The 25,627-nt window shown below is 39.9% G+C and overlaps 2 protein-coding genes across 2 annotated transcripts; both read left to right on the top strand.

Annotated features, from left to right (window-relative positions):
* Nucleotides 1-1,373: 1,373 nt before the first annotated feature.
* hpdb (4-hydroxyphenylpyruvate dioxygenase b) lies at nucleotides 1,374-25,613 on the top strand. Its single transcript, XM_086173812.1, has 15 exons — nucleotides 1,374-1,398; nucleotides 20,649-20,762; nucleotides 20,932-20,958; nucleotides 21,662-21,724; nucleotides 21,990-22,094; nucleotides 22,373-22,415; nucleotides 22,794-22,876; nucleotides 22,994-23,083; nucleotides 23,179-23,282; nucleotides 23,389-23,466; nucleotides 24,222-24,384; nucleotides 24,501-24,572; nucleotides 24,649-24,771; nucleotides 24,898-25,014; nucleotides 25,137-25,613. The coding sequence occupies exons 2-15, from the start codon at nucleotides 20,760-20,762 to the stop codon at nucleotides 25,245-25,247; spliced, it is 1,182 nt and encodes a 393-aa protein (XP_086029938.1). The 5' UTR covers nucleotides 1,374-1,398; nucleotides 20,649-20,759; the 3' UTR covers nucleotides 25,248-25,613.
* aplnra (apelin receptor a) lies at nucleotides 8,508-10,679 on the top strand. Its single transcript, XM_086174090.1, has one exon. It carries the CDS (start codon nucleotides 8,769-8,771, stop codon nucleotides 9,849-9,851), a length of 1,083 nt encoding a protein of 360 aa, XP_086030216.1. The 5' UTR covers nucleotides 8,508-8,768; the 3' UTR covers nucleotides 9,852-10,679.
* Nucleotides 25,614-25,627: the final 14 nt, after the last annotated feature.

Here is a 25,627-nt window from a genome sequence, read left to right as displayed (position 1 = left end):
GGCTTAATATGAGATTACGGGGCCTGCCATTCGACCATATGTGCATTATGGCCTGCCTCACCCACAGAAGGCCCTCTGTTAAAAGTACTGCCATAGAATATTCTGGTAGCTCAAAGGATTAGATTCAATACTGCTGTATTTTGGAGTATCTCAATTTTGAGTTGTTATGGTTGAACCACCTTTTTTAAACTCCACGCCAGCGATCCTCAAATGGGATGAAATGAAACAACATGTGTTGCCGAGAATGTGGATCATCCCATTTTTGCAGCAGAAATAGCAAAGAGTTTTGTCCAAATATTTTCTTACATTCCCAGCTTCTTTTTGGAGGCAGTTAGCCTTCCCGCCATGGGCTCAGTGGAGTGACACATGGCTTTGACATTGACTTGAAGCCTGTTTTGGGATCATTAAAGGCCAATTTGTCAGCATTCAACACGAGGCAGTTAGTGAGATGTGTTTCAAGGGGCCTCACATCTGGACCTTTTGTGTTTTAACAGTGTCCCACTTCCTCTTTTAGAAACCTGGAGTATGTGCATAATGGGAAGGCCACTTTCCTCAGCCAGTTGGTCTCATTTCATGAGTATGCTTTGGCCGGGGACTCAAAGGCAACCCAGTTGTACTCTGGATGCACCTTTCTCCTCTTTCTCTACGGACACATTTCATGATAGCTATCTCTAATTCTAATGAGATAATGTCATTATCAGCTGCCTACTAAGGGAAAAGGGTAGCTTTATTAAGGGGGCAGGGTGTTGGGGATAAACAGTACAGTAAGCAGAGATGGAGCTACATATGAGGCCACGTGCTGGAGCAGCAATCAGTCACCGGGAGGACAGTTGATTAAAGGAAATGAACTGAGTGGAAACTTTGAATCAGTGTTTTCAATTGTGTTTTCAGCCAGTCTGGGTGATAGCAGCAGCAAAACAGTTGCCCAAACAATCAGAGGGAGTCAGAGGATGTTTTCACTCCCAATCTCCACGCCCCCCCTACCCCCACCCCCAACCCCGACCCCACCCCATTCTCACACACACACAGTCACACACGCACACCCACACACACACACACACACACGCCTCGTGATTACACATCAAAGTTATCAGCAGAGTGTAAAAGTTGATTTTATTGCTTGACTGCTTAAAGCTGTTGTCAGATATTTAAAAGGAGCCCTGGTCTCTGTCTGCAGACAAACTGAGAGCCCAGACAACCCCAGAACACACCAGAGCCCCCATGATTTATTCACATGCAAGCTGCAGACCTTAAGGTGTAATATAGTCCTTATTTTATTATGACATACTGGCAATGAGGAACAACTTTCAGTTTGCCTTTTCTGACTCCACTGGACCCACCTGTGTAGGATCAGCATCACACGACACATGCAGAGGAAGTGGACGATGCATCGATGGGGTGAATACACACATATGCATACACACTCCCTATGGTTTGTTTGCTCTGAGCGGGGAGCGGGCCGGTCTTTTCTCGGAGGTGACTGATTTACAGTTTGTTGCTGTCTGTCAAACAGCTGACAGATGGGCAAAACACCGGAGCCTCCGTCACAGTGTCGCCTCTGTGGGATTCTTTGCAGTTTCATCAGGGGCAAGAATGCAAAGGGGAGCCTCTTACATTTGATGGGAGGTCTAACACCTGCCATAAATGTGTAAAATATACACTTTAACTTCTTCCTGTGATGACCACAGAATCTGTTAAATATCTCATAAGGGAGCGTGTTAACTTACCACAGTGGTCTGCTGTGCATTATAACAGAAAAAGTACCTGAAAAAGTACATGTTTGCCTAAATTTAAATACCCTACATATATATAAAGAGGTTAAACAGTTATGGTGATATCCCAGGCATGCCCGTCATAAGGGACTCAATCTGTTGCTCATTTTAGCAGCTTTATGAAAGAGCCTTTCAGATATTCTCTGGCACGTTTCCATCGTGAGGTTCAAATGCTTGCAATTTACATTGTGTTGTGACCACATGCTTGCAAGTGTAAATAAAATGAAATATCATGTAGTGGTAAAATGAAAGCGTTGAAGGTAAACCTGTCATATTTGTTGATTTTGCCCTGGCTCTGGTCTTTTTCAGGTCTGTGACAGCTCTTTCATTCCTATTCTGAAGGAAATTTTATTCTGACATTGCAAATTTTGAAATGGTCGAAATTCTAAATAGCACCTGGTTTTCATAGTAGCCACTTTTGGGAGAGTTTATCTCTAATTCTGGTTCTAGTTTAAAAAAAAAACTGATGAAATTCAACAAGGGTCAGCTTGAGATATTATTAATAATTATTAGATCTAGATCATTTCTCTTAATTCCGAAGTAGCCTATTGGGCCCGTCAATAGCAATAAAATGACATCTCACCTTAACAGCAAAAGCTTATCATGCTGAACTTAGAACATGTATGAAGTGGAAATTCTAGTCACTTAGATGAGCGGAGATACCAATTTTGCCTAATTGAGCCACAGGCTTTTTGTTTTGTCAGGAGATTTAAGGCCAAATGGAGTCAGATTTCAATGGATCTCCTGCGGTGGGAGAGCCAGGCTGGAGTCAAGCAGAGCCTGCAGATCCCAGCGCTTAATCCCTGTCATTAACTTTACTGCGCATAGAAAACTGACCTGGCTGCCAGCCGCTGCCCTCTCATCAACACCGTCCTTTGTCCCTTCAATTCTTTCCCAACATCCTCTCTTTCATTTGTCTCATCTCCCACAGCTTTATTTTCTCCAGAATAATGCTTTCCTAATTTTGCTTACCGTGTTTCCTCTCTGATGTTACTCTCATTTGTGTGCAGCTTAAACACCAAGAGTGATTCATGAGGACACTTAGATGAATAAAAACAGTCATCCAAACATCATTGACTTAAGCGAAAAAAAACTTACATCAAGTGTTTTTAATGTGATCACAAACTGATGTCTTTTCTCGCAAGACTTGAAAAAATATTGACATTAACAATTTGTCACATCAGTTCCTAAATAAATACCATTCGAACATAGAATATAGAACAAAAGTCTAACAGGAGCATCAATTTGGAGAGGATGAACTATCTTATTATAGCACATCCTGTTCTGTTTGTTTTCATACACATAATACACACACATACACAAACACACGCACACACGCCGACACACACACACACACACACACACACACATACACATGGACATTGTATAGGAGAGAGGATGGATTCAGGGTGGTCCAGGATCTTTTAGAAGGGAAGGGGGAAACACCTTGTAACCCTGATGTTCCTTACAGTGTGACACTGAGACATGGAAGATGAGCGCGGTGAAACGTTGCCCGACAATCTAGGTCAGCTAAGTTGTGCTCTTATTGTGGACATGATACTTAAAAGACTGAGTGGACGCTCCTGCATCATTTGCCACTTTGAACAAAGCAGTGGGTCAACCATGTGGCACAATGAAAACGACTTGTTCATTTATTTGGCACGCGATCGGGAAGGTAGACAAGTTATAAACAAACAGTTGAGATTTCTCTTCCTGATGGCAAAACAATCATCAGCCTCTGTATTTTGGCTCCAACTGGCCAGTGTTTGGGTTTTGATATGAATGTCGAGCCCCAGTGTCTTCTAAGCAAAACAACACGGTGAGCGGCTGCACATAAATCCCTGCACTCCATTTCAGCCTTCCAAGGAAAACTGCGGGTAAGGTGCACGTGCACAAACACTCTTGAATTGTAGAATCCTGCATGTGTTTACCACATAATATGACATAATATACAATAAGAAATAATAATTAAACATAATATAAATTTGAGACTACTTAATTTCAGAAATAACATTGGAAAAAGTGAGCATATTTGTTAAACTAGCTAGATGAGAGTCTCAACAGTGCTGTTGTGAATACCAACAGAAAACTAGTTGTGTAAAAAAAGTGCAAAACTCCAAATAACTTGTGTTGCACAATGAGGACACAATCCAACAGAAAATAAGCTGTGGAGTTATTTCATTACATTTCATAATTGTGGCTGATGTTTGTGTGATGTTTGGCATTGTGTGTGTGTGTTTTTGTCAAATCTTGTGGTTTAACCACATTCCTTTATGAACTATTTAATTGATGGAGTTAAAAAGACATACTGTCAAAAGCTTTTTGATCCCTCTGAATTTGAATTATAACCACATTTTATGAGCCTATGTAATTTAAAGCATAAAATACAGCACTTTCATCTATAATGCTGCCAACTCAAACCAAGGCTTGTTTTATAACTTGCCATTTTTTCCCCCAATTCCTGAGTTATTTGATTGACCCTTTGTGTATCATTACTTCACTGAGTTTGAATTATATGTGAAGATTTATTATTAGTTATCCTGAGGTTTAATGTTAGGTTAAAAAAAAGGCACAGAGGCAGAAAAAGGTATAGAAAATAGTTGATATCAGTTCTCAATGAGGACCTTGAAGGTGTGACTTTTTAAGGGTCCAACTGTGAAATGTTTCCCTTTTAATTTAACTTGATCAATGAATTCAGTCATGATTAAGTAGCACTGCATTTTATATAAGCACTAGATAAACACATTTTTCCAATTTTCTTTGAGACCCATTTTTTTAATTAAAATTGTTCAACCCTTAACCTACTATAATGAGACATGATTACATTGCGTAAGGAGTCACATAATCTTTGTTACACAATTAAAACTCTCAGCTGGTAATACAAGAGACATTTGTCAATGGTGAGGATTGCATCATTGACTCATATATTGTTTATTATTAAGGTCCAAGGTTTCTTTGGAGTACATTAATGACACAATGTTACATACCTTTTAGTAAACAAATATTGCCGTACATCAACTTACATTTATCAACAATCCTTTTTTTTTTCAAATTACACACTATTTAGAAAAGATTTTACTTATATTTCAAACCAAAAAGAATATTAAATCACCCGAATACCATAATTCTTTTCTTTGATTTAATGCACATGTGCAAAAATCACCACATGCATTTTCTATAAACAGAAAAAACCAACAAGCAACAAAATAAAACAACAGAGTTGTCTCACCCAAACGTTATCTTGCGATTCGGTGGAGATTTCAATGGAGTTCAGTGATGAGGGAATTTAAGATGCAGGAAACGATAGTAGTGTGTATTCAAGTTGAACTGGAGTTTAAAAGTTTGATGAGGCACAGAAACCACAGTGCCTTCTGGAACTCATTTACATGACTTTTTTTTTTGATGCCAGTTCCTTTTAATTCATGCAATTTGGCTTCGTATTTGCGTTAGTATCTTTAAAATCATCAAGCAGGCTGCAGTCGGCAGCGACCTGCTTCTGCCAATCAGCAAACCCCACAGCAGGAGCCGTGCCCTCGCACATCTGAGGGAGTGGCACTGGCTCCGTGGCACGGTAGTGTGACCTCGTCTGACACAGCAGATTCAGCACTTAGCAAGCTGATGTGAAATGCTGAGACCCGAAACAAGATTTAACCGGGCGTAAACACAAATTCCATATTGTTATACTCGTTCTTCAGAGAGGGTTTTCAGCGAAGAGAGTATGGAGTTTACCGTCCAGCAACGTCACCGCTATCATTCACGTGACATAATTCCGTGTCATCAGGACTGGCCTTTTGCCCTTGAGTTCTGTAGCGTGATTTGTGTAGCCTGCTGTATCAGGCAGGAATCAAAGGTGAGGCATTCTGTCAGCCGGCAGCTATTTTCACTTCAAAAAGGTCTCAGGTCGCAGATTACAGCTTCAATCATGTCTCCCGTCCTCTGAGAAGACTTCAGCTGACACGCTTCGATTATTAATGTGCCCAAAGCGCCCTCATATTCGCATGGCACATGTATCTGAAGACCCCAGAGTTTGGAAACATCCGGTATTTCAATGTGTACGAAAACAAAAGAGAGAATAAGGGCTGGTGGATATGGTAAAAATTACTATCAAGAAAATTCCATTTTCATTCTAATAATATAAAACAGCTACAATCAAATAGTGATTCTATTTTCATTATGAGACATCTTTGTTTTAGTCTCATTTTTACATTTTATGAACATTTCTTGCTCATATTTTGCCAATTGTGTGCTGGTTTTCAGGTCATTTTGGCCTGGTTTCAGTTAACATTTTTTATTATATATACGAACTGGACTTTGGAAACTAACTAATTGGCAGTTTATTATTCTATTTCCCACTTTATTTGAATTATCAGGGTAAAGATATTTTACCAGTAGTCTATGTGGAAAAAGTAAAATTAAGTATCACAATTTTCGCAGTAAAAAAAAAGGACTGGGGTATTCGGGCTAGTGATAAAGTATTTTTTGTTTTTGATTTCTGTCCTAAAAATTGACGTAATTCATTGCTCCCAGCCACAAGTCATCCTCCCACTCTTGCAAAACTGATCTGAAGATCAGCAGAAGACCTTTATCTTGACACCTATGAAGAGTATGATTAACAAGTGAGGAGGTCCTCAGGAGACGGTATAATCTGACCATCTGTTTCTTATCTGCTTGCCTTTATTTTTTAAATGTGTACATTTATTTGTCCAAGGGATGCAAGCAGCAGGCGGCAAATCCTCCCTCTGGGAAATGAGGCAGAGGTGGGACCCACCTGGTGTGTGTGTGTGCGTGCGTGTGTGTGTGTGTGTGTGTGTGTGTGTGTGTGTGTGTGTGTGGGCAGGTAGGTGGGTGGGAATGTGTGTTTCTCCCTGTGCAAGGGTTTGTGTGTGTGTGTGTGTGTGTGTGTGTGTGTGTGTGTGTGGCATAAGATGAAGCAGGACTAGATATCTGACGAGGAGGCACTAATGACATTTCAGAGCTTGAAATGCCTCCCTATTAAGGTGGTACTGTCTCCAAAAGTGAACATCATCATGTCGTTCCGACATTTAATAACTCACACCTTTGGCGATTAACTATGTTTTAGAAAATCCTGTTTCTTATCAACCATTTCTCAAAGACAAAGTAATTTACAGCAATCGACAGGATTTATGCGTCAGCTCTATGACCACCACTAGTGGGCCTCTTTTAATTGTTGATCCAAGTTAAACCTCGTGTAAATAATGTTCTGCAGTGCTACAACTCTTCTCACCGAAGATACTTTACTTATATTTCAAGCTGTCCTTTTGCTGTACAAAACCTTCATGATTCAAAATATGCCATCCTTAAAGCTTGAGAATGACAACTAGAAGGGTCGCCATAGTAACGCTCTCCATTATCTATATATTCTATTCATAATTGTACAGTTACATTAAGCATTCTACATCCCTCTGCACTTTATAACCATTACCCTTCGCAGAGTACTGATATATTTATTTGCAAAAATGCCATATTTGTTGTCATTATGAAATATTCTCTCTTGATTTCTTCTTATATTTAATTGTGAGTGCTCACACAAGTATTTGTCATTATATTCAAATGTCTGCACATACTTACTCTAAATGTTTGTTAATTTGGCTTGTATTTTTTCATCTTTCTTGCAAGTACTTGGAAAGATATCAAAATGTCCTTGTGCTCATATACTTTGCCCAGTAGGCAAATTTGCATTCCTGGGGAACCACAAGGTCACAAACAGTGAGAAGGGATGTTATAGGTAGCAGACATTGTTGTGTCGATTACTTATGTATCAATAAATTTTGTCGGTGTTTAAAAGGGTGGAGGATTAAGGGTGTATCAATGGATTCTTTTTTTTCCACTGAAACTTATATCAGATGGAAGAGTAGTTCTGCAATAGATATGTGAAGGGGATCTTGATTAAATATGTGTATGCAAACGGCTAAAAAAAATTTAACCACGGCAAAAATAAAATGGAGAAGCGTTTAACCTTTCAGTTGGTGATTGCATCATTGCAACGGTTTTTATGATGGAATCAGCCTCATTGTTCAGTCAAAACGCATCACCTGAGAAATCGAATGAAAAGCATTTTGAAAAATGCAACGATAGCGTCAAAGTGAAGTTTCCTTCTGTTTTTGTTTCCACCTGGCTTGTTTACGTCTCCTTTTCTCATGCAAATTAATCCCTAGACTTGAGAATTGGATTCACACAACCAAACGGCCTGCCGACAGTTAATCTAATCTTCAAACAGTTTGAAATTTATTGTCGATCTAATTGCATTGCCCTGTCAAGGCCCTCTTGGTAAATCCTTAATATTTTAAAGCGCAGAAACGAACTGTGCTCTTTTACATGTAGTTTTCATCCAGAATTTCCCAAACCCACCGCGTGCTCCTTTTGACATCAACAACTGGGTTTGCCTCTTCAAAGATGAAAACTGCGGAAATGTCCAGGCATGTTCTGAGCCCGACTACGATCGCTTGTCTGATGTCACTCGCATCAGTAATGGATGGTTGCCGCTGTGCTCGTTCATGATCTAAAGTGACAAGGTCGCTGCTTTTCGTTGAGTTCCCACGTAGGTGTGTGTTCAGACCCATCCTCGCTTCTAATTGACTGTCAGTTTTACACTGGTATGAGATGGACCGTTTTTTTTTTTTTTTTTTAAAGACTTTTCAAATAAAGTCGGGTCTGACCTGCCTTTTTGGGCAAGTAGAGAAACCGGGCTACTCCTCTGAGTAGGGGGCTGGGGGGAGGGCTGGAGAAGGTTTTAGTGTGGGAGGGGGGAGGAGTAGTAGACTTGAAGGGGGTCGTCCGGGGAGGGAACCAGGGGTGTGGAAGGCCGAGTTTAAAAGGCAGCCAGCGGTAAGAGTCACATCTACTCGCCTCTAATTTCCAGCAGCAACAACAGCTCCTGTGATTGACTGATATTCAACTTTGCCTCTCAGCCCCTGGGACTGTAAAGGACTTTTTTTTTTTTTTTTACTCAAAGGAATTTTCAGTCTTGTCTGCAGCATGGCCACCACAGCGGAATATGGTGATAACTATGTTTACTATGATTACAATGAGACTGCCTGTGACTTCTCAGAGTGGGAGCCGTCTTACTCCCTCATCCCGGTGCTCTACATGCTCATTTTCATCCTGGGCCTGTCAGGAAACGGTGTGGTCATCTTCACCGTCTGGAGATCCAAATCAAAACGTCGCGCCGCAGATGTCTACATCGGAAACCTCGCCCTGGCCGACCTCACCTTCGTGGTGACCCTGCCTCTGTGGGCCGTGTACACGGCGTTAGGTTACCACTGGCCCTTCGGAGTGGCTCTGTGCAAGATCAGCAGCTACGTTGTTCTGGTCAACATGTACGCCAGCGTGTTTTGCCTCACCTGTCTGAGCTTCGATCGCTACCTGGCCATCGTCCACTCCCTGTCCAGCAGCAGGCTGCGCTCGAGGGGCACGATGCTGGCCTCCCTGGGAGCCATATGGCTCCTGTCCAGCCTGCTGGCCGTACCCACACTGCTGTTCCGCACCACGTTGACCGACCAAACCAGCAACCGCACCACTTGCGTCATGGACTTCAGCCTGGTGACCTTGAACGAGCGACACGAGTCCCTCTGGATCACCGGACTGAGTTTGTCGTCTTCTGCTTTAGGTTTTCTCCTGCCTTTCCTCGCCATGACCATCTTCTATTGCTTCATCGGCTGCACGGTCACTCGCCACTTCAACAACCTGCGCAAGGAGGACCAGAAGAAGAAGAGGCTGCTGAAGATCATCACTACACTGGTGGTGGTGTTTGCAATCTGCTGGACACCCTTCCACGTCCTGAAAAGCATGGATGCCCTCTCCTACCTGAACCTGGCCCCCACCTCCTGCGGCTTCCTGCGTTTCGTGTGGCTGGCTCACCCCTATGCCACCTGCCTGGCCTATGTCAACAGTTGCCTGAACCCCTTTCTGTATGCCTTCTTCGACTTGCGCTTTCGTTCTCAGTGCCTGTGCCTGCTCAACCTGAAAAAGGCAATGCACGGCCAGATGAGCTCCATGTCCTCCACGTTGAGTGCTCAGACTCAGAAGTCAGAGATTCAGTCTCTGGCCACAAAAGTGTAAAGAGGAAGAAAAGGATGGAGGACGGGGCCGCCGGACGGTCCCGACTCCAACCGTTGGAACACTTGCAAAAATTCAGACTTTATGTGTCCATCATTCAATGCTGGTAAGATGACAACAGGAACTTGGAATTTCACGGCTCATGGTTTTGATGTTCATTATCCCTGCTATTGTACAGCCAGAGCTCTCCTGTTTCTGGTTCGGACCTGGAAAGCCGGAGCCAGCTGGCTGAGCTCCTCGGCCGTTCTATTCCTAAAACTCTCAGAGAAAACTGTATATTTTTTTTGTTTTGTCCTTCTCTGCACACGTTCTCATTTGTTTTAAGAAAGAGGGAAAACATAAGATTTGATCCACACACATACACTGATGTCAAAATTGTGAATCAATTTACACTAAACCTGTTTACACTGGATAAAAGTTAAAGGTGTACAGTATTTTCATGACATGGTATTATTTTGTCGTTCCGTTCTCGAAGCACTTGTATACAAAGATATGTGTGAGCAGGGAAATCAGTAGCATTGTCCTAAAAGTTTGTTGTTTGTGAGGGTAGTCTTCGCTGCCGGGGGGAAGGAGGGGGGCGTAAGAGGAGAAAAGGTGTTTCAGCTTAATTACATAGTTTGTGGAGAGGAGACGGGGGGGGGCAGACAGGCAGATGGCAGTTGACAAATGTTCTTGGGGCGGGAGGACGCGGTGGAGGGGTTTTGCAGTGTAGTCTTGACGCTAAAGGGGACAAAAAGGAGCTTCATAAATGTTCCAGTTTTGATGTATATGTTATATTTTTGACATTACTGTAACTAACTACTGTATTAAAGATGTGCTTTATGAACCAAATCAATGAGCTTCATTGACTCCATGTAAGCTGGCTTGCGACTTCAAATGTTTCAGGTGAGGAGAAAGTAAAAAGGTATGATTAAATAAAAAACTGTAGATATCCATGAAACACATAGTTTCACATCACTTAATCTTGATTGATGGGCATCTGAAGGGTCCCTGGAATGAACGGCTTGCATTTGGTTTACACCTTCAGACTGATAGATCTCTAATCTCTATAGATTCACAGCCCGTATCCAGACTGTAACCAGATTATGCAAAGTACTGATCATCATGAAAGTGTGTATTCGAGACTAAATTGTATCATCCATCGGCTGCAGTTTCATGACACCCTCCTGGGGTGATTAAAACGTATTTGGACCGCGAATAAAATATCAACCGCGAGAACAAAAGTATTCTGAATGAGGAGAGGAAACTTGACGATGTAGGTCAAAATATGACCCAGGAACTTTGTCCACAGGAGGTGAACCTTGCTGAACCTAAATATTCAATGAATAATAAGGTTAATGCCACCCAGTGACTCTTCTGAGGGATCTTTTAATTTGACAGTAATGAGTTCTGTTAGACATAATCACTGTTTAGAGATGGCTGTGGGGGGAGTGGAGCTCTATTCCTGGCAGAAGCTGGGCTACTGAACAAGTCAATATTTGTCCCTGTTGACAAGAGATTGCAGTTAGAGCGGTTGTTGAAGCCTGGGGTGGGGCTGGCTTGAGGGTTAGGTTGGGGGGTTGGGGGCTTCTGACTACAGATGCTCAGGGACTTCTGTGGAGACAGAAACAGAAACGCAATGAAATACCGTCAAAAGAGGTGAAAAAACTGGAAAAAATCCAAACGAAGTGCCTTGGACGTGCATCAAACCTCAAAGTAACAACATATGTGTAACAGGAATCGTCATTTACCTTGTCTTTGAGTGAAAGCGATGATATGTTACATATCGTCCATCGTGGAAAAAAACGCACATTTGACAAGAGCAGATTTTGAAATAAATCACAAACTGCTCTTTCAGGTGGGTGCCTCTTATATTTTCAGGGACTTTGAGGAAAAGACAAATAAAAGAAACAGGTTCTTACCATATCAGACAGCCACTTACTGTATTTCCATTACAAAAGTCTAAAGCCTTCATTTGGTTAAACGCTACTCTAAACACAAATATTATTAGTTTGACAATGAGACACAGGAAACGGGTGGAGCTGATAATGCATGCATGACAGGCTGAACTAGATGTTGTTCTTAGGATGAGATGGGCTGACAGCTTGTCTGATGTTATTAGCCAGCAAGTTCACGTTGGGATAACTCACCCAGAATACCAGCTGACCAAAGCACCGGGGGTGTACAGGGGAAACGACTGGCAAAAAACAACAGTTATATGCCACTGAAAACACATAAACGTTGTCTGTGTGTGGCCCGCGTGACCTGTTTGTGTGTCCGGTTGAAGGCTTTTGTTATTCAAGAGAGCTCAACCATGTTAAACTTGCTGTTTAAAATAATTGTAAGCGTGATTTTTTTTCCCGTAACTTGCATTCCCAACAGCTGCAACTTAGAAAAAGGACTTGTTGTTTTCCTTAATTGAAACTAAGCAAGAATTTCAAGCATTTGTGGTATTTTGACACATCACAGATTTTGTCTTTATTGACCACAAATCTTGTGAAAAGACCAAAAGTAGCAATCTTTTTTTCTCCCAATGACACATTTGTTCTCACACCCATTCAACCTTGTAGTTTGCTCCATTGGACAGAGTAGACGTTTCTACGATGCACAGCTTTGTGGTACTCTGGTATTTTTAAGATTTGGTGACGACCAAAATTTTTAGATGGCAATATATGGCCAGATTGAGTGAGAAATAAGTATCTGCTCTATCAGACTCAGCTTGATAATAAGTTTAATCGGTATCTACATCTCCTGTTCAAAACTGGGGATGAAACTTGGGTTGTATTATTGCAGCAGACACAGGTGCCTTGTCCTGAGGTTTATTGTCAGTGTGAGCCACCACACCCAAATGACTTCTCAACAGTTCAACCAAAACACAACTGTCCCTTTACCCTTAGATCTCCCTGCTGTTTCATCCCACCCAAGCAGTGACAAATGCACTTTGTGGCATGTGTGTCCATATGCATATACTGTAGATCTGACACATTCTACGGGCTGTTCTAACCATACTTTCTCTGTAGCATTCGTCCACCTGTTGTCCCAAAAGAACACACAAACAAGTACACACTAACAATAACACATGTCTGCGTTTTTCTTCTTCTTTGAGTAGTTCATGGTGTTGTCAATTCATGCCGGTCCCTGATGTTAACATTGCCTTAAAAACAATATTTTGCTACATGTCCCCAATAATAAGGATTGCAAGTCAACACTTGGTTCATATATATAACAGAAATTTCCTCAAGCAGTAAAAAAAAAACATGCCCATACACACACACTCACAAACACACACACCTACAACACACTATTCCCACAATTACTGAAAAAACAATCACTATTAGCTCAGGGATGTATGCCACAAAAGTCAGTTAGAGAAAGTAGAGAAAGCATGGTGTCATACAATTGCCCACTGGTTGCTTCATTGAGCAAACAGAGCAGGGAGGGGTGTTGAGCCAGGGGTCGATTAACCCCCCAAAACATGCTCAAATCTTCTAAAAACATCAAAATAAACTGTCTCTCCTTCTCCCGACCACCTCCTGTCTCTCTGTCTGTCTGTCTGCCTTGCTTGTGAATCTGCAAAGTCCAAAAACTCAGTGTGTAGATGGTGAGGGGGTTGAAGTGAGGCTTGCATTTGTTGCATTGTGTGACCCTGTGGTTATTTGCATGTGTGTGTGTGTGTGTGTGTGTGTGTGTGTGTGTGTGTGTGCGCGCGCGCGCATAAGCGCAGCACACTGGGTATGTGTGTGATAAAAATGGGATGCCTGAATGTATCCTCTGTTTATTTCCTTTTTCACCTTCAGTATCATATTTGTCTTGGCGTGTAATTTCTTAGATACGATAAAGATAAATTTTATTGATCCCAAGAGGGGAAAGTATAAAGTAAAGTTTATCTCGATCTTGATTTTTAATCCATTTGTCACTGAGTCACAAATGTTTGTTGGCAAACTGTAAAAGACAACATGAGCATGGCTTCTGTAGTGAACAATGTATATACTGTATGCATGTTTTTCATTCTTATTTACATGATAGTTTGATAAACAAAAACATGACATTTATAAATCAGGTTTCACTGATTGAAAAAAAAAATAGTTACATTGAAGCACAATTTTCACTCAAATGTTCGGTAACATTCTCTCCCATTATTACTCATTACTTAATTTGAACTCACTTCTTTATAATGTCTAATTCATGCTTGATCATCTCAAGCATATCATTATAGATTTATACGCAGGGCAGTACTTGGTCACTATCAACAAAGTTTATTCTCAGCCAAAGGAGAAATTTTTAATGATTGCAAAATAAAAATATCTGTAATTGGTGAAGAATTGTCCGATAAATCAATGAATCCATCTATAAAATACAACATGCCTGTGTCTTAATGGACATTGAAATGATATGAGTCTAAAACCACTGCGATTTGTTGTCCAACTGATGACGAGACTGACAAACTCCATCTTTCTCTCTGTTCATGATGATAGAGGGATTGACAGCCTTTACATTGGAAACTGTCAACAGGATTAAGGCTCATACTGTACTGTTAATAACATGAAGCGTCTTAGTCTGTGGTTTGAGATGAGCCAGTACCAGTCTAGTCTAGACAACAGACCTTCTGATCACCCAAAACATGTCCCAACCTGATACTGATCCCTGAAAAGCAGCAGCATCCAACAGATTCCCCCCTTTTGTGGTGTGTTTACAGTTTTCACACATTCAGGCACAATAGATTTAAAGTAAGCACAAGTTTTCTGCATTCTATCAAAGATAAATTAACATGTCAATATAAAATAGTTTAGCTTATTCATATTGATTTCATAGAGGGGAGCATGTTGTGATATGTACATGAATATATTATGATTTGCACATTATGTCCTATATACAGTATGTTTAAAAGGGTGAAAAAAAGAACAGCCGCTAACATGAAATATCCAGATAAATACTTTTCCCGCCTCTCAATCAGCCACATGTGGCAGCTTTTCTCGAATTTTTTTCTTAACAGTTGGGACTTCAAATAAACCACCGTGAAGTAATTTTCCTGCATTGCACCCATGCTTATCATCTTATCTCTCTTTTTTTTATTGAACCTCTTGAAAATAATGCATGGAAAACCCATGACCCATGATGAAAAAGAAAAACCTACAAATCTTATCAATACTCTCTTTGGGTTGGGTAAGGGATAACATAGATATTATCACTGTATAATTGTAAAGTATTACAGAATCACTACTGAAATCAACAAGCCTTTGTAATTTAGATTAGAAATGGAAGTGGTGTCTGGCTGGAATGGGCAAGACCTTGAGAACAGCAGTGGGAAGTAGGGCTTTTTACATAACACCAGTGTTTTAACTGTAACACTGTTGTCTTTTAAAATGAGGAATCCTGACTTTTTAACTGGTTCTCTAAGCACACCCCCACATCCCATCACAATCGGTCATTGTTATCAGGGTAATGCTCACTCAACCTGTTAGAGCACCAACAAACTGACTCTGAATGGGATTATGAGAGGATTTGACTTGTCAGTTCTCTGATTTTAGTTGTATAATCTGAGGCACAACCACATTTTCGCATCGCTTTGGTGGTCTTACCTAATAACCCTTTGGCCATTGTTTAAAATGCATGTCGGGATTCGCTAGTCTCCTAAAAATGTGTAAAAAGTCAAAAAAAAAGAAACCTATTATAATCTAGAAAAATTTATTTTCCAAATTTTTTTTGATTTGCAATCACACATTCTTATTTTTAAAATCCCATTCATATATGAAAAAAAATGTCGTATCAAAGTCTTGAAACTTAATTTGAATAAAAACGAAATCTGTTTATTATTTTTCATTTTTGGATTGTATTTCCTCACCCCTGTCCTCTAATCGTAAACTGTGGCTCCGCCGTAAAGGCCTTAAACATCCAACATACGTGCCTCGTATGTTGGAATACGGTTAAAACACACTTGTAAAATGGCATGAATCTTTGCTTCATATAAAAAGGCATCTATACGAAGAAAAGCGCAGGACCCGTTGCACGGTGCATAGCAATGACCCCGCTGCTTGGCGGTTATCATTAAGCAAGAGATGCCGCTTCCGACGACAGCATGGCTTGGCCAGACCTGAATGTGCTCGGCTTGCATTCCCTCCGGATGTGTCGCTCAGGGCTCATCATCCCTGAGATACAAAGATTCTCTTCACACACTTCTCTATCCCAGCCATTATGAGATTCTGCCTTTCAGGCACATGGCCCCTCTTGCCGCTTTAGCCCTAAATGCATCTCCTGTCATTGACTGGCCTCAGTGCCAGTTCAGCTGCTGGATGCGCTCAGGTGTTGAGGTCTCCAATTGTCAACTCCACAGGTTGAATTTATTTACCGTACAGAATATAGGCCCTTAGCAAGGCGGATTTCAATTTGATGATAAATATAATCGTCCGTGACCCTCATTGAAGTGGAATGATGTGTTTCTGTGCTTACAATGAAAAAAAAAAAAAAAATCAAAGAATGTCAAAATAGGGAACAAAAGCAACTTCCCACATTTAGTACTTGTTGTTTCTTTCCTTTATTTGTGTATTTTCTTGTCGTCACCAGTTGAGGGGTGCCAGATGTAAATCAGTGCATGTAACAGTGCATCTATCTTATTTACTTTCTACTTGTTCAGTACTATGTTTCTCAAAGGAAGGGCTCAAATACAATCATACATATATAGATAAATAGATGTATAAATATATGCACATTTGCAGCTCAACACATACTTTGCTTTGCAGTGGTGGGGTTGCAATTACTTTATCCAGCCTGTGCAGTCTTTTTTTTTTATCGTTTACAGGTGTGTTCCCATTTTTCCATTCCATCTGCTTTTAAAATACATGCTGCTGGGCACAAGACACAAATAATGGGCAAATCAATTGTACACTTCAGTCACTGTCCATTAGACACCTCTACAGAAGGTCACCCTCAAGTGAGTTTGATGTGTACCTTTGCAGAGGTGATGCTGCCACCTGCTGGTTAATTTGTACAGATTCCTAGAATATAGTCTTTTCTCACAGGGACAATATTAGATGAAATATTTGATTAAACTAATGGACCTCATTAAACATCAAGTAAACTGAAATGTCATCTGAGAACAATTCACAACCTTCAAAGAAAAGCCAAAAGGATACAGAATATGCTTGCCAAAAAAAAGTTGTCCCTTGCAAAAATCTACAGTTATCTATAATAAGCAAAAAAGTAAAATACCCAGGCTAAATATTGCAGTTACCACAATTATCAAGTATATTATTTGTTGGACAAACAAAAAAAAAGGCCACAAATGGAAATTTCTTTATAAGCGACTATTTTAATAAATCTATGTAATATATTCTATCACCCGAAAATGTATTTTGAGAATTTTTTATTTAATTTCAATAAGTCATACTTGCTCAAGAAAATGGAAATCAGCAAAATAATATGCACAATATAATACAACAAATATACCTGTGTGTGTTTGTGTGAATGTGTATGTTTATAAATCGGTATAAAATGATGTCAATATAAACAGTGTAAAGATGAAACTACACATATACAATTCCAGTGTGGTCTTATTTTTACTTGAGTTCATTTCCTGATTTCGTCTTTGGCCTGGCCACTTTTTTGCGCTGGTACAGTGGCGGGCAGGTTGGGGGAAGTGGCCTGCGACTCTGGTTCATCTTGTTTCCCTGTGAGGCCAGCACCGGATCTCTCTGCATAAATTGCGAGCTTTCCCCTTTCGAGGAGTTCACGGTCTCGGATTTGGCCCGTGGGCCGACAATGACCGGGGCACATGTCTTGGGGATGATGGTGGTCATTGTCCGGGTCAGGACTCTGCCCCTCCTGGACAAAGTTGCGGCCGAAGGCTTCTGTTTTGTATTTGTATCTTTGCTCTCTTGCTCTTTAAGATGTGTCTTCTGGAGATGTTGGCACTGCCATTTCTGCATCTTACACTCCAAGTCTTTCAATGCCTGGTCAGTGTAGGCTCGCATGTCTTCACGCATCTGGGAGATGTGCTCTTCAAATTCATCCCTGAGAGACTTTGTGTTGTCTTCAAGTTTTTTCTCAAAAATGGTATAAAATGCCTCATCTTTATCATCTTGGTTCTTACCCTTTTCGTTTTCTTCGTTGCTGAAATGGACACCCTCGGGTTCCTGGATCTCTTGAACAACCTCACGCTGTCTGTCCTTCAGTCTTTGCACAAGCTCCCTTATGCTGCTTTTTGAGGATGTCACAACAACTTGTGATCTGATCTGGTTACGTACCTGTTGGAGAACAGAGTGCATCTTTGCTTGTGTGTCACTGTCCCCTGGTTTGCTGTCCTCTTTATTTTCATCATGGAAACTCAAAGTGGATACTGGCTCCTCTGCTACAACTCCAGCTTCATCCTGCGGCTGACCACTTATCAGTATCTGATTTGCTCCTGTAGGCAATTCACTCATCGTTGGTCTCCTGTCTTGACGGCCGGTTTGCTTTTCATGGAGTGCCCTTCTACAATGATGCGAGCTTCCCAGGAAGGTTCGAACTGACTCAGGTGTTAAGACCTCCAGGGAAAGTACACTGGGGAATTTAGGTCTGCATTAAACTGAGGAAGAGCAGAACAATGTGTGAGCGGCCAATTTATAAATGCTGTTGCAAATCACAGAAATAACCAGTCCAGATGTCTTTTTGGGCAAATGAAAAAAAAAACAACTTTAAGCTGCAGCTTAAAATAAAATTTCCAACCGCATCCTAGTCTGTGCAGTTAAAACTATTTAGATTGGTGTTGTCATGTAAACCGGCTGTAATTACTGACTCCTTCACCTGTATGTATAGAGTGGTGTCCCATAACAACAAATATCCTCTCGGTAATAGCGAGAAAAACAAAGATCCTCAGGGAAGAACCGAGAGGGGAATACTGTTATTGTCAACAGAGATTTGTGCATTGTCACTGGAATGTAATATTCTAAATCATGAATAATATGTATTTGCTGAAACAGTGAAGCTGCTCATCTTTGCTTTTTAACACAACACTCTGCATGTGTGCAACCCTGCCCAACTTTACCTGCAAAAAATCGATTCATCAAACACTTGTTTGAAAGCCTGCATGAGGCTCCTGAATGCAACCATTTTAGTTTGCAGTTTCATGCAATTAAGAGCTTTTTCTTTCTTTTTGTTTTGAGCCATGGGGGAATATCCCTTCACAACCAGTGACTGGTCATGTGTCCCACTGAATTCCTTTTGAAAAAATTACAAATATTTTAAAGGTTTAGTTTAGTCGCTTTTTCAACATTTAAATTGTTACTTCCTTAGCAATGCACAAGTGGTTTAAAAAAAAACAACTTAAAAATCTGAAATTTGGTCGAGTAAACAGCAATTTGCATGACAAAAGATCTGCTGTTCAAGGCCAGTTTTCTCAGAGTCTCACTTTTAGGTTTCATGTGAGAAGCTATAAAGGAAGATATCTTTCATTATGTATTAACTGGCTAAAAAAAATTGTCTGTATTGGTCATAAACAATCGTTGATGAAATTTTGTCATCAACAATTATGTCATGAATAAGGCTGAAGAAATTGAGTTCCGGTGGGCGATATGTTCATATGTACTGTATCTGTATAGATTAATTATGTAACTAAGACGTTGTTTCATATATTTCACATAGTATCAAAAATTGTGCTGGACAAAAAAAAAATTGCAATATTGATGTTGTGTCAGACATATCTCATATTTTATGTCCTTAAAAGCATCTGTATCCTTTAAGGAGAAACATTTCACAAGAATGAAAAAAAATGCAATTGAATTAGTTCCGCTAAAGCAGAAACATTCAGTTTATAATTCTATGTATTTGACACTTAATTCACATTTCCAAAGCAAAGGCCATGACCAACAGCACTGTGGAAAAGGACTTCTTTACATCCATCATCTACTACTTATCCTACACTAAGGGTCGCGGGGGATGCTGGAGCCTATCAGTGGCATGGCCACATACAGAGACTAACAACCATTCACTCTCTTATTCACACACAAGTGCAGCAATATTTCCCTTTTTTTTTCCCAATTAACCTGTTTTTGGACTGTGGGAGGAAAACAGCGAAATCCACAAAGACATGGGGGAGAACCTGCAAACTCCACACACAGAGAGATCCCCGAACCAGGGTCCTTTGTGCTGTGAGGCAGAAGCACAAACTACTGTAAATATACTATATATTTTTATATAGCCCAGCCCTATTACAGAATTGATCTGCGTTTATACTGCTTATAATGTTTGTTGAGACGCCAATTGAATGATATGGCCTTTGGAGAAACTCAACTTAACTGGAACTGAACCATCTGATGGACCATATTTAACAATTAATAAAACAGCAAGTGAGCAATGCGATTTTTTTTTTTCATATGTAACTTTATAACTGGGATTGTTAGTATCAAGGAACGCCACAGTTTGTCAATAGGCATGGAGGAGTGAACGACCAGTGAGCCAATCAGAGACTATGTTGAGTGAACCTCCTCTCAAAGCTAAACACTAACATATGGGGTATTTCTTTCTCTTCGAGAAATTCAGTTGTAATTCTAAACCTTTGCGGACAAAGTTTATCTGTAGGCTTTCTAGAGAGAAAAAAAGTTGGATTTGGATCTCTTTATATTTAACCAATGGATTGTTTCCCAAATTATGTAAACTGTGTTCAAATTGAATTTAATGGATAACACATTGCAATAAAGTGCAATAAAGTTTTTGTTAGGTTACAAAATACGTTTTCTCATCAATGTCTACATCAAATGTCCATATTATCCGATCTACCCGATGCTGACACTGAGAGGGTAAACCTAAAATTGACTACCTCCTCTCCTCCTCCCCCTCCTGCTCCTCCAGAACATCCTGCTCAGCAGTGGGCACGGCTCAAACTCTTCCTTCTCAGCTTTAAATTTCGCAGCTTACGTGCAAATTTCATTCTGACAGTTGTTTGAGGTCAAGTGGAGCAAAATGGTAAGTAAATATTCAGAGGTAACATCTATTAAGATTGCATGTGTCTGTCTTCCCTGGTTACAAAGAGATTGCCTTTCAACACTAATGACAATTTAAATTGTGTTTTTCTCCATGACTTTTCCTTAATCTTTGTCAAGTTAGTTACTTTCTATGTTATTTCTCGATACAGACCACATACACCGACAAAGGCGAGAAGGTGGGTAACCCTGTCATACAATGCATACATTTTACTGCAAATTCAAGAGAAAAATTTGTGAAATAGAATTATACCTTTGTTGTTTAGATAACAGGGAGAACACACACAACTTTACCACAAACAAGTGAGAAAATGGGATAAGACGATGAAATGTCTGAATGCAGCTAATTTGCAGTTTTTGTCTGTGGCCAGGCTTTTACTAATAATGAAACATTACAGTAAATAAAATGAATCATAAAATGGATAAAATGGAGACTTGATCAATATACATACTTTACATAAATACATATGACAACATAAGAAGAAATTTACATTGCACAAAAATGAGATGTTTGCGCTAATGTGTTTGCAGACAGATATGAGTATTAATAACAACATTTTTGCTGCAACTAGAGCCACAGTTTGAATTTTGTACTAATGATATTTAATTTCTTGTGAAAAGGAAGTTGTCACTCAGAGGGCATGTTGGTCAAATGTTATATGCACTTGGGTTCTTTATGGTTCTGCTCCCTTGTGCTCCTTGTATTTATCCCACTGTTGCATGTTATACAAGTGCTATGAAACTTGACTATTAACTGGATATGTCGCTGTTCATTTCACTATCGATTCAATATTAGGACAAAGCACGGGCTATTATATACACTTGCTTGTAAATGTCCATCTCTGGTAAAGTCATCAAAACATTATTTTTTCTTGTCTTTAGCATGAGCAGGGAAAGTTCCTCTGCTTTGATCACTTGACATTCTGGGTTGGAAATGCAAAACAGGTAAGTTTGAGCATGTTTCCTCACTCTTGGAAGTGTAATATTCAGATTCAGCAGGGTTATTGGTTCTCGTGGGGGTGGGGGCAAGTTAGTTAAGTCCATATCCACATCACTCTCTCATCTGCAAGTTCAAATTTACCACCAATTGTGTCAGGTCTCATCTATCACCAGGAGATGGTGCAATCACACAGCTTGTAGGTTTCACAATCAACCATGCTATACTTAAGGCATCACTGTCTGCTGGCTGAAAACTCTTTGTTTTTTACAGGCTGCATCATATTATTGTAACAAACTGGGGTTTGAGGCTTTGGCTTACCAAGGTTTGGAGACTGGTAATAGAGAAAAGGTCTCCCATGCAGTCAAACAAGGCAAGGTAAAAATTTTTCAGAGCTTTGAATCTGCAACTACATGGGAAAAGTACACACAAATTAAAAATGCAATCGTTAATTCAAATTATTTTCTAATAGAAACCAGCTCATTCAGCTGTCATAATTATTTGACTACATGCTGATAATAAAAGTAAATGACATTTCTAATCTAAACCCATGAAACAGTAGCTTTTAGTTTTTTGCTTTAAAAAATTTGAATAAATGGTGGATGAAGGGAGAAGATGCTATTTACGCTGTCAATTTCTTCTTTTGTATCTCTCAGATCATATATGTGTTCTCTTCTGCACTCAATCCTGGAAACAAAGGTATAACACCTGGGTTCCAATGAGACCAAAGGTTATCTTCTGATATGTGTTTTAAGATGTTTGAGACATTTTGTCAGGGTGAGACATTGGTGCACTTTAGCAACAATGGTACGATAAATGAAATTGTACATTTGAATAAAATTGTGTTTTTGGTGTCCATGGTACCATGTAGAGTACATCACTGCAGTTTTTGCTTGAAAATAGCCTTTTTAGTTTTGGAAGAATTCAAATACTATATTAAATACACACATATATATATACTTGGACACAATTTTCCATTTGTGTGGCTGCACAAAGATATTCACATAAATGGAATACACTTTGTGAGTGTGTGTGTGTGTGTGTGTAGCTTAAGAGATTCTTTGCATCATTTCTCAGAGATGGGAGATCATTTAGTCAAGCATGGGGATGGAGTGAGAGATATTGCATTCACAGTGGAGAACTGTGACTTCTTGGTGCAGGTAAATCAGGCAGAACAATTTACATGCTTTCTCAAGGACATTTCATATTCAAATTCAGATTTCTGATTGACAGACTGCCAAATGAAGGTTTTTAATTTTAACCATCTGCTGTCACAGAAAGCCCGTGAAAGAGGTGCAATAATCCTAAAGGAGCCCCACACGCTAGAGGACAAGTATGGTAAAGTCAGACTTGCTGTGCTTCAAACTGTGAGTGATATATAAGCATTTATATTTTGTTATACAAATATATAGTTTTATTGCTCAGGATTCCATTATGTTTTTTTGCATTTTTTTGGCCACAGTATGGTGACACCACACACACATTTGTGGAGAGAACTGGGTACAAAGGCTTATTTCTACCAGGCTTCAAACCCCCTCTATTCCAAGACCCTTTTTTGGCCAAACTGTAAGTATCCATCCATTATCTACTGCTAACTATCTGTAACTTATAAGGCTGCTTTACACAAGAATAGTACATTTTTTTGACGAAAATGTACTTTCAAACAATTCAGACCACCTGGAAAGCTCAACTTCATCGACCACGTTGTAGGAAACCAACCAGACCAAGAGATGGTTCCAGTAGTGGAATGGTAGGAGCCTTTTTCCTTCATTTAGGAAAGAGGAATAATTGTGGTATAAGCGATAACTGAACAATTAAGGTTAAAAAAGCGAGTGGGTTAAAGAAGCATTCAAACTATGTCTGCTTATTACATAACGCTTTTTTGCCATTACTTTAGACATCAGCATGACTTAGCATTTTCTTCTGCAGCCGCCACATCTGGAGCTGGTTTTTACCTCATTGTTAGAATGAAAAGGCAGCTCTGCAAAGGAACCAGATGATTGGTTGATCCGGGGACGAGGGGCGCGGTATAACTTGCAGATTTATAGGGCGCAGAAAATGTTAAACAACTGACACTTAAATGGGGACAAGTTCTTTATGTTATGTGTAGATTGTGAAGTTATTAGAAAAAAGCATATTTTTCCATGATCGTTATCAGCATCAGGAAATTATCTCTCCTTGTTCCTTTTAATGAATTTGGTGTTTTAAGTCTAACAGTTTAGTGTGTCATATATGTAAGAGGATCAAGTATAGAGGCAGTTGGGAGTCTTTGGAACTCAAATTTCGAGTCCAGACCCTGTAGCATTTCACAATTCCTGATATTGTGAATCTAGTAAGATGTGTTGCAATGTTGCTTTTAATTGGTTTTCCAAAAAAATGTTTTCTTTCTTTGTCTCCTATTAAATACAACTCAATTGAAAAAGACATACATTAGAATCATTATGTCACTAACACTTAAAAACGCAAAACAATGTGCATTTTCATCTCTGGCTTGTGACCCTAAAGGTACCAGAAAAATCTTCTGTTTCACCGGTTTTGGTCAGTGGATGACAAGCAGCTGCAGACGGAGTTCAGTGCACTGCGCTCCATTGTGGTGGCAAACTATGAGGAGACCGTGAAGATGCCCATCAATGAGCCTGCCATGGGGAAGAGAAAGTCTCAGATCCAGGTATTTTCTGTTCACGGATCGCACCATTCTTTCAGTAACAAAAATATACACACATGAAAATGCATTTTCTATTTGTAGTGCTTACGTGTCAGCAATATCTCTATACACACTCATAGGAGTATGTGGAGTACTATGGAGGGCCAGGAGTGCAGCACATCGCTATGAATACATCAGATATTATTACTGCAGTAAGTCTTAAAGAAACAGTATCTGGATTAACAGTTTCCAGCAACGGTTGCTCAAAAAGAATTGACACTTTTGCAGATCCGTAATCTAAAGGAGCGCGGGATGGAGTTCATGTCTGTGCCAGACATCTACTATGACCAGTTGAGGGAAAACCTGAAGCACTCAAAGGTCAAAATCTCAGAGGACCTGAATGTCCTGCAGGTCTGAACAACAGCCACAAGCTGGAAGAATTTTTTTTCGTGTTTAAGAACAAAATAGTAACTATAGGCCAGGCTGTTATCCTTACAAATGTCAAATATTTTTTTGTCTTCTTACCAATCCATGCAGGAGCTGAAGATCCTGGTGGATTATGATGAAAACGGTTATTTACTCCAGATCTTTACGAAGCCAGTTCAAGATCGCCCAACTGTGTTCTTGGAGGTTATTCAAAGACATAACCACCAGGTGAGGGCATCACTGGATGAAGGCACTTCTTTTTAACAGAAAGAGAATCCTTTGAAAATTATCCAATGTAAAGTTTGTGCTCAGGTATCCATTCATCTGTAAATGAAACATTTCATCTGCAGGGATTTGGTGCAGGAAACTTCAAGTCTCTGTTTGAAGCCATTGAAGCAGATCAACATGCAAGAGGGAATCTGACCGTCCTGACACCGAATGCAGTGTCAAAGAGCATGTGATCCGAGTGTTAAAATAACTTTAATGATGTAAGGAGTCTCAATGAAGTCAATTTACCATACTTCCTGGTGAGGATGTCTATTTGCATGGTTTATTACACTATAACATTGTATCAAGCACAAAATTATTGCATTATAATCTGTCCAAGTTTCATTTTGTTATCTTACAATAACAATTTATCAATAAAGGCTTTAATAAAAACATTTACTGTTAGTTGGAATTTACGCAATAAGGTTGGTAACATGTAACTGTGACAAAAGCATTTTGAGAAGCATTGTAAATTTTATAAATGCCTATCTCTTCAACATGTGTGAAGTGATGAATTATTGCCATATGTTTCAGCCATATGTTTGGGAACCCAGCGTGCAAGGTTCACAAACTT

Source organism: Fistularia commersonii, chromosome 26 (assembly GCF_037954325.1).
Source record: "Fistularia commersonii isolate RoL2024-O1a breed Wild chromosome 26, RoL_Fcom_v1.0, whole genome shotgun sequence".
In the NCBI taxonomy this organism is placed as follows: Eukaryota; Metazoa; Chordata; class Actinopteri; order Syngnathiformes; family Fistulariidae; genus Fistularia; species Fistularia commersonii.
This window is presented reverse-complemented; position numbering and strand designations above follow the sequence as displayed.